General features: G+C 33.2%; 2 protein-coding genes across 2 annotated transcripts; both read right to left on the bottom strand.

The window, feature by feature from the left end:
• Positions 1-2,829: 2,829 nt before the first annotated feature.
• Positions 2,830-6,739, bottom strand: PUX2 (plant UBX domain-containing protein 2). Its single transcript, XM_088103021.1, has 3 exons — positions 5,578-6,739; positions 4,110-4,388; positions 2,830-3,196 (listed from the first exon to the last, which is right to left on the bottom strand). Exons 1-3 carry the CDS (start codon positions 6,472-6,474, stop codon positions 2,957-2,959), a joined length of 1,416 nt encoding a protein of 471 aa, XP_087959147.1. The 5' UTR covers positions 6,475-6,739; the 3' UTR covers positions 2,830-2,956.
• Positions 6,740-9,024: 2,285 nt separating this feature from the next.
• On the bottom strand, positions 9,025-9,888 carry LOC124823176 (uncharacterized). Its single transcript, XM_088103020.1, has one exon. It carries the CDS (start codon positions 9,785-9,787, stop codon positions 9,395-9,397), a length of 393 nt encoding a protein of 130 aa, XP_087959146.1. The 5' UTR covers positions 9,788-9,888; the 3' UTR covers positions 9,025-9,394.
• Between the last annotated feature and the right edge of the window lie 237 nt (positions 9,889-10,125).

Below are 10,125 nucleotides of genomic sequence, written 5' to 3'. Positions count from 1 at the left end.
TGGTTGTTTAATGATTTTTATGAATTAGAAATATGGGTATACAAATAGTAATGTTAACATCTGGTTTGATAAGGCATACTAAAAAACAAATTAAAGAAAAAAAACATATCCTATATACAAAACTAGGTCGCATAATTATTTTGAAGAATAAAAAAGCTAAAAAATAATCACCACATGTATGATTGACGTTGATTTCCGACATTTTAAAATTATTAAAAAGAAGTAAAAGTATTTTTATTTATTTTTAATAGCGTGGTGTCACTTTCTCTAAAGATGGAAAGAATCTTTCATCATCCCTTGGCATAACGTGTGAATATATATAAATATGTATGAGTTGACACAAACATTAATGAAAAAAATAATAAAATACCTTTTTTCTTTTCATGTTCTTTCATTTGTTATTAAACCCATGACTTAAAAGTATATTCTCTTCCGTCACTTTGATTTCAAACTTTTTCTTCTTTTCAATGAAATAAATAAATAAACAGATTTAAAAATTAATTTTAAATAAAATAAACCATTTAAGACTTTGTTTTTAACTTGCGTTTCTCACTAATTAAAAAAATATTTTATCTGTAAAAACTAATAATAATTTATAATATTTAAACATATTATATATTACTGTTTTGAGAAAAAAAATATTTTGACAGTTATTATATTTTATTGTAAAATTATATAAATTCGAATGAAATGAAAAGTTATCTTTTTTAAAATTAAATAATTTATATAGTATGTCATCTGATAAAAAAATTGACATAACTTTAATATAAAACTTTCATATCAACTAAAATTAATACTAAATTATAATTAATATATATAAATAAGTGATTTGTAATTCTTATTTTATAGTTTTATAGCAAAAATGTCTCTACCTCTTCTTCCGATATTGAAGCCCAATGTAAATGATAAATTAGCTCATGAATCCGTTCAAACCTTCAACCACCAATAAGAAAATAAAAGGAAGCATGGAATTCTTTTCTCTAAAACCTTTTTAAACCTTAAATGCAGATTTAATCGTATACAACTCATCATGTATAAGAAGAATTCCAAGCACGTTTTTTCTTAATATACTTTGAATACTTTATTTAGCTTGTCAACTACTTCATTTCCCCCACCAACCTTCTAATATAAGTTTTTTAATATACAATTATAAAATTGACGTTTTAAAACAAAAGCAGGAGATTTTAAAAAGATTTCAATTTAATGTTGATTAATGAGAATAATTTTGTTCAACAACGTATATGTTATTCTAAAAAGAATATTAATATCATCGTCTATTATCACTTTAACATACTTACTTGATTACTGTGTTGACTAGTGGTACTGGTCACAAATCACTACTATTAATTTAGTTAAGTAATAGTGAGATTAAGAGTTAATGATGGTGAAATTTAAGTTTAATCAATTTTATAAAATCAATTCATAAAATAATGTTTGCACTTATTTATCTTTTATATATTGTCCATTGATCTTATATTTATTTGATGTATAACTTTTAGTTGAGAGAGTAGTGGGAAGTGAAACCTCAATACTTATTCTTATGATAATAGTGGGGAGTGAGCTCTATTTATCAGTTTCTAGTAGTAAGCACGAGGAGTTTTAGTTTCATGGAAGAGAATGATTAATACATTTTGTATGATGGTATAACTGGTAAACTTTGCCTGTAAGTGTATCTAAGAGAGCAGTTAGTAGTGAATTTCGTTTATAAAACTCTGGAAACAGTGATGAGTTTTAGCTTTAGGGGTTGGTAATTGCTCTTGAAAACTAGATATTTGTTTAGTTTTTAGATAATGAAAGATTGAGAATTTTGTGAGAGAGTATGACAATTGCAAAAGTAGCTTATAAGATAACTTTGTACGAGTCTATGACTATTTTTGAATTGATGTATTAGATGATTTGTGGGTTGAATTGGTGTATGAGATTATTATTGGTTTTATTGTTATTTTATTATGTGTTTTGAGCTATTATGTAAGAGAACAAGTGTTATAAATGACAGAATATGATCACAAGTGTGGTTAAAATGTTAGTTGAAGAATTTAATGTGACTTTTATAATACTTAGTTGTAAATTGTGATTTTAAAGTTGATTGTTTTTTATAATAAAATAATTAGATATCATAATTAAAATCACTGTTACTTTAAATTATTGTTTTTGTTCTTAAAATCAGTGTTCCAAAAGGAAAAAATTTATAATATGGAATAATATACGTAGAAGTCAAGAATAGGAAAGCTAAGAGGTGGTTGGGAAGGGAATGAATGTTTGGCAGACTTTTTGAATTTAGGGTTACTATTTGAGATAGAAGTGGAGATGCAGATGACATGCATTCGTTTTGCTAATAGTTAATAAAAGCTCAGTTACTCCAATCATTTGCTTTGGTCTTCATCACTTTTCCATAATAAATAGTGTTTTACTTACTCCTTGCAGATAGCATGTATATATAAATATTTAGAGAAAGTGTGTCCCGCCATCCACGTGAAGAATTAACAGTGATGGATGAATGTATGGGCGTTGATGTGTTTGTCTGCGGATGCAAAAAAGAAGAAAAAAGGGATAAAACAGAGCAAAAGCAGATGTAATCTAGGACTGTCTCACTCTAAAGTTAGTGGCAAATGGCCTGTCCCAATTATTGATGGATGCAGAGAAGCAATCCACAACAACAAACTCTGTATGTTAATACTTTCTTTAAAAAAATTATGCAAATGTTTGAAAAATAGAATCCCGTATAGTCCACGAATTTAACATACAGCTGGTATTCCAAACCTTTCTACCATTAAAGCACGGGAAGACCCTATAATTGCTTCATCACAGTGATTTATTTGTACTGAGATATATCAAAGTATGACAGTTTAATTGAAAATTGTCAACTAAAAATGAGTATAAAAATTTGTATATATGTCCACACCAATTAAAAGAACCCTGGAAAGAACAAAAATATTGTTCATACAAAACTAATTGCTTAACTATTAACAAGTGGTTCACTGATTTCAAGCAATTCGTTTTTGAGACCTGTGAAAACAACAGAATCTGTTTCCAAGGGCTTGAACTTAATTAGAGCTGAAGGTACCAGGTCCTCTTCCTCTATTGTTTTAGGATTTTCCCCTGCTTTTGGAAAATGAGGGATCACACGCCGTTGGACAATTACAGGATGCATTAGCTCAAATTCCAAACCTTCTTCCTTTAGTGCTGAGCTGACAAACTATTACATGTCAAAATAGAAAACTGCTCAGTTGCTGACTTGAAATAAACAGAAAGACAAAACATCTGGGGAACGAAAACAGAACAAATGGTCAAAATCCATTCAAAATATGCTACAAGCGTTTACCTACCAATGAAAATTAGGCCAGGTTATCCAATTAGAGACGTGTGCGTAAATTGCAATCGTAAAAATCTAATTGTAACTTTAACACGTTAGGTCTTTTAAGCTTGTAAGTTAAGGGGTGGGTCCTCTTGCATGGAGAGGAACAAATCCTAGCTTACTGCTATCCCATCGCTTGAAAAATATGAAGCGGAGAACTTTTTTATTGCAATGAATAAATTCCATGGTTGAGTGCAAACACAAATATAAAAAATACATTACCCGCGTTTTGCTATAATATGCATTAATGGAACTTGTACGTTCCAATGAATAATTTCCATGGTTGAGTTCAAAAGAGAGCTCTAAATTAGATTACTGATGTTTTGCTATAGTATTGTATCAGTGAGACATAACATTGCAATCATCTAATTGTAAATTTCAAAATGTTGACCGGGAGACTCCTGCATGCAACCAACAATTTCCCAGGTTGAGTTGCAAACAGAGCTCCAAATTAGACTACTGGTTATGATTGTCAGAATGCCTAAAATCCTTTGTTAGAAGCAATCAAGTTACACATGACATAGCAAAATCTACTTCGCTGTTTCTAAGAAAAGTTTCATGCCGAGCAGTAACGTGACATTTATCTAAACGTTTCATGTCAAGCAGTTAAGTGATATCTATCAAAGATACCAGTGTGAATCATTTAGAACCAGAAGTAAAGCAAACTTGATACATTACCATATCACTACATGGACAAAGTCTAGGTCAAAACAAATGAAAAAAATTGAACAAATCAAGTAAGCAAAGGACAAACCTCGTAGAGAGCAGTGGTTGGTTCCCACGGAGCAAATACAGCTTGAAGTACAACTCCATCGGGAAATTGAATTCTGATTATAGTTTTTGTGTATCTCTTCCTGGAAGCTTTTGCTTGTTTTTCTTTAAGTGACTTGGGGATCAAAAGCTGAGAATCTGCAAGCTTTTTTCTCCTTAACTCAGCTTCTCTTCTCACCTCTTCGGATGAAAGGCTATAGAAGGAATCTGGTAACTCAATTTTAGCTGCAACACTTTCAGGGACAGCAAAGAAGACCTTCACCTATAAGAGCCATTTTAAATGGGAAAAAACAGCGTATTCAATCTAAAATTAGTCCATTACGACTATATCATTGTTAAAAGTCCTAAATTAGGCAACTGTTTTATATGCCAGCGATTAACAAAGTATATCCTTCTTTAAATTAGGGTTTTCTGTCTCTCTGCCTTTCCTCTTTAAGTAAACAGATAGAAAACTAAAACAAAGACTGAAAATTACTGGCATTCAAGTCAGCAGGTTATCGCACACACTCCAAAAGCTATATTAGCTTGGAATTATAGGGCTAACAAACGGAGAAAAAGAAAAAAAATTAAAGAAGTTCTATGAGGCTTCACAAATAACATTTTGGATCCTATTTGTCCATGCCTGACTTAAAATCAAATTACAAATATAGCATGCAAGATATACACACGGTAAATTTCAACCTTGCATAAATTAAAATTGATGCAATCCGTTTTGAAGCACAATAGAGACAAACTCAAAAGGTAAAATATTTAAACATCGACTTTTCATTTTTGAATTATTGTATTAGGAAGGGTTTTTCTGGGGGTGTTTAAATTTGGGTACCATTATAATAGCTTGCCCAATTTAGTAGTTTTGCTTAACCTTTTTCTGATTGTGAAATGAAATTTTTTAACGAAGACTCTGGATTATTGTTATCTGCCTTCTGCTTACTCTATCAACCTCAAATGATAAAAATTAATTAAACCGGAAGATAACGACCTAGTTATCAATCCTAATTTTCAGAATGTCCATATAACCATAAACTACAGCTTAAAACAACCTGCAATTCACTGAGGCCCTAACTTTTACGTCCAGAAACACAAGCAAAGACTGAGGATAACAAAGAAATCTTAGGTTACAACTTTATGCATGAAAGTTAGAGTTGGACACCAAATTCAACGGAAATGATTAGTTAATGACATTACACGCTTCATATCCTTTTCTTAACTCCGCTGTTTGATGTTTCTAATCCAATTAATGAGATTAAAACCAAGCAGCGGCTTTGTAGATCCTCAACATATTCTATTCTCAAGCACAGTTTCCAGCCAGAATACAAATTGAAAACAGAGCAAAATTCGGATAATGTCTAGACTTAAATGCAAGACACACTGTTAAAAGAAAATGAGACACCGTTTAATGGACTTAGTTTCTCCATAGCGCCGTTTCAGAAGCATTATCAACACAATTTTACCTGTCTGTCGACTGGCTTTCGCTCGACCTTCACACCCGTCTGCGCAGAATTTGCAGACGCCGAATCCTCTCTCTTTGGAGGTGCTTGCTGCACAAGTTGTGATTCCAGTAACGCAATTGCCTTCTTGATGAATTTTATCTGCTCCTCTCTGGGAACCTCCATCACTGCCCATGTCTCTCCATTCTCCTCCCTGAGTTCAAACCCCAGAAAACTGAGCAACTCAACCCCCCCAGCAACGTCACCAACAGCCTCTTTTATCTTGGGATTACTCATTCTGATCCTCCTAAACTTCACATTCTCAGGTTCCCTACCAATATTCCTCAACAGTTTGAGAACAATATCAACCGATCCCTCAGATGGATTCCCTGAAACGTAAGTCCCAACACAAACCTCCAATTCACCATCAGTGTTAGACCCAATCTCACTCTCCGAAACCCCGTTTCCATCATCACCTATAGGCTCACGCTCAACAAGGTTACTCAAACAAACATCCACGTGTTCAGACACAGCTTCTTCAGACCCGAAAGGATGTTTACAAACGGGACATTCAAACACGTTTAGTGAATACCCATTTTGAGATCTGTTAGAATTAGTGACCAAAGAATCAAACGGGTCAAACCCATCACCATCTTTGCGAGGCTTCTCGGTGCTTCTACTGGGCTCGGTATTGTGGGGAGAGGGTTTGGGATTGGTTGAAGTGGGTTTGGGATTGGTCGAGGAAGGTTTGGAATTAGGGTTGAGCGAAGGAATGGGGCGAGGGGTAGGATTGGAATTGGCGGGTGTAGAAGAAGAACCGAGGACTCTACCTTGGCCCTTGAATTTTCCAGATGATGAAGAGGAGAATTGGTTGTTCATTTTCTTCATGAACCCTTTAACCTTGTCTTTCATGTCGCCCATGGCTGAAAACCAAAATTCTATGGAATACAGTAACAGATCAAAGGGAAGAGTTAAAAGAAGAGATCAGTGGGTTGAAATCGCGTAAATTTACGATGAATTTTGGGGAGATTGAATATAAAAGATACACAACTAATCAAGAAACTGAACAAACATTAGTGGGTACAAGAGGATGAGAAGAAAAACGAAAAGAGAAACCATAAAAATAGAACCTTGCGAGAAAACACAGAAGAGAAGGATGTGCAGAAGCTGGGGTTGACTTAACACCGTTTTAACTTTATGAGGAAACTTGTCCAATAAGGTTGAGCCACCTCATAAACATCAATTTCTCAGACATTCGACCTCTTTTTATTTATTATTATTTTTCTCAGTGTTAGGGGTCTCTGAATAAAAGATAATCGCGTTTAAGTGACTTTTAGACATAAATTAATTTTCCGCGGGATGCTTGAATAAAAGGAGACAGAAAACTTGAAGTTAAAAGAGTTCATTCAATTAAAATAATTATATGTTACTTGTTTCAGACACATGGTTACACAAACTTACATATATGACTTGTCCAATCTAAAATGTTTTCTTTGGACAGTTAATTAGTTCACTTCGTTGAAGAAATTAATTAATTTAGTTAGTACTAATGTCATGACATACTTTTATTTTATTTTATATTGATTTAATTTTTTTTGGACGGTGATGTATGTGCTGTTTTACTTTTTTAATTATTACAAATTTAAATAGTTAAATTAGGAACATCCGATACTTAAATTAATTGTTTGTTTTAATTCTAGGAACTTTATGTGTTACCTACATTAAATATTTGTATCAATTTTCACATAATTAAAGTAAACGTTTAACTTAATTTTACAAGTTTTATATTTGGCATGCATATTAATAATTGAAACTTTACATGTAGCTACACTGAAATAGTAAATTCAATTTAATACAATATATATATATATATATATATATATATATATATATATATATATAATGTAAATGTTTTCTTAAAATTTCAAAATTTTAAAAGATGTTATAAATTCGTTCTTCAAAATTAAAAAAATTGAAAATAATGATAATCAACTTTGTTATGTCTTCTTATCTAAAAAGTATGATAAATGTTCTTGAAATTGAAAATGGTTGTGTTTAAACTGATAACTTAAATTTTTCATTTTGATAATTTCAAATTTGTTATAAATGATTTCTTAACATGTGAAACTTAAAGAAAAATAGAAATATCTTGTTGAAACGGGAACCGAATAAAATTACGTAATTGCCTTCCAATTTACTAATTATAATTATTTTAAAAAATACGTAACATTTTCTCTAATTTAAGCTATTAAAATGTTATAAATACTTCTTAAAACTAGAGCGATTTCAGTTAAATTAGTAACTAACGAATATGTCTTTTTTAATTATCTTTTGTTCACGTATGTCTTCTAAAAGTAAACAAAGTTTTTGTTTTATTATTTGTTTATTCTATATAACTGCAAAACATTTTTTACAAGCTATAAGCTTTGTTTGATCTTGTAAATCATCTTCGTAAATAATCTCAATACTTCCAACGATTAGTCTTTAACCCAAAACATGCTCTGGTTCACCAAAAATAAATTACTGAACATAAAAAAGGTTCAATTACCATGTGTTGAACTTATGGGCATCAAGCACCATTCACGCCAAAACAAGAAATAACAAATCTTGGGCTGAAAACTAAGGGTTTATGAAAAACAGTATGAATGCTTTAAAAGTGTTTATGAAAAAAAATTCATAAAATTCAAATTTGATATATGGTACCTAACCATGTATGAAATTTGAATAATCTAACCATTGGTTAGATTATTGAGCATAGCATTTAAGAAGCTTTTAGCGGAAGACAACTAAAGATATGGAAAAGCAATATATTAAAGAAAATAAAGCAAAGGAAAATAGCAGAGCATTACAGTTAACATGTCAAAGAACTTTAACAGAACAAGATTCTGCTTGTTGCTTCACCTTCAGGATTAGAATATATCCACTTGGTCAAAAATGGGAACGAGCACGAAAAATAACAATGCATGATAAACCATGTTAACAATTAACATTAAGCAGCTTATACTATTATAGAGTGTACCAAAAAAGAATTTAGAGTTAAAATAAAACTAACACCAGAACAAAATTTGGTTTAGCAGATAATAGAGTGGTATATTCAAAAATGGGAATATAGCTCATTACCTCTTCAATCTTAAAATCTCTACAAAATAAAAATTCTAGAGTTAAAACTTGAAGCCTACATAGAATTTGAGTATAATGAATCCTAACATTCTTTAGGGTCACGCGAGGTTCAATCATTGCAATGTTAGAGATCCCATTCCTAATTTAAGAGCTCTCAGCACTTGAAAAAGAGAATCTGATAGCAAGATGGTCGAACTCCTTATACGTAACCGAATTCAATCAATCAAAATCCAACTTCAGCTGCACATGTTGTTGAACAAAAATTAACAAATTCAGGTTTGACACTTGACAATTATCGTTCTATCACACTCCAATTGACGTGTTGTAACGTACAATGTGCATAAATTCCCATGGCAACAAACAGCAATAACAATTGATAATAACGCGCATAATCAAATTAAGCACGCATTTCAGATAACACCGAAGAATAATCGAAATCACGCTTTCCTACGATACAAGAGAGCGACGAGGTACACGCGATTTGATCCCGCAGCAGAAAAATAAGAAAATCCCCAAAAGAAACCCTAGGCGGCGAAAGTAGAAGTTGCATAGAAAAAAGTAACACTAGAATAAGCTCAATAACTGTCACGGTGCAAACATGGATTTAGAAATTAAAAAAAAAAAAATAGACGTAAACGAATTCTTCCCCGCAGAAGTAGAAGGCAGAGCAAGAGAAGACATATTTGTGAGGGATGGAATAACGGACTTATCTGCGGTCGCTTCAGTCGCGATTCTTCAAGCGTTCGAGGCGCTGGTTGAGTTGTTCAATCTTGACGACGAGGTTGGTGACGGAGTAGAGGAGCCAGTAGAAGAGGAGGGCGGAGGCAATGAGAAGGGCGTTGCGCTGACTCTTCATGATGGATTTCTGGTGGCGGAGGTGTTCGGAGGGGGTGCAGGATTCACCCTCACAGCTGGGGCGCGTCTCGTACTTCCAGTAAATGTCCATGAGGAGGAAGAGGCAGAAGGGGACGACCGAGAGGAACGGCTTCAGCAGGTTGCGGGTGACCGCGATCAGACCTTTGCGGAGGGCGTCGAGGCCGGGGATCGTGAGGAGAATGACCATTATGGCCTCTGCGGCGGCAGCGTAGCCTAGCACAACCCACTCTAGCGCCATCAGATTAGATCTCAGCTTCCGATGATGCTTCTTCTTGTTTCTTCTTTCTTCCTTTACAATTACAATGAAAGAGGTGCTTCTTCCACGGACAGACACGCAAATTAAGCGTTTTATAGCCCACCGTTTCGCATTTCCATTCAACTCCCAGCAGACACGTGCTTCACACGTCACACACCACCCTCCCCTAAGTAACCCACTTCTTCCCTGACCCGTAAATCACTGAGGCCTCAATTTAAGAATGTCTTTTACTTACTGCACCCAGTGTTTCCTCCTTATACTCCCCATCTTTTTAAATACTCACTTTACCCTTTTCTATTTTATCCCTTTTAACTTTTGCT

The sequence above is a fragment of the Vigna umbellata genome, chromosome 1 (genome assembly GCF_029865625.1).
Source record: "Vigna umbellata cultivar VRB3 chromosome 1, Vumbellata_1.0, whole genome shotgun sequence".
Taxonomy (NCBI): Eukaryota; Viridiplantae; Streptophyta; class Magnoliopsida; order Fabales; family Fabaceae; genus Vigna; species Vigna umbellata.
This window is presented reverse-complemented; position numbering and strand designations above follow the sequence as displayed.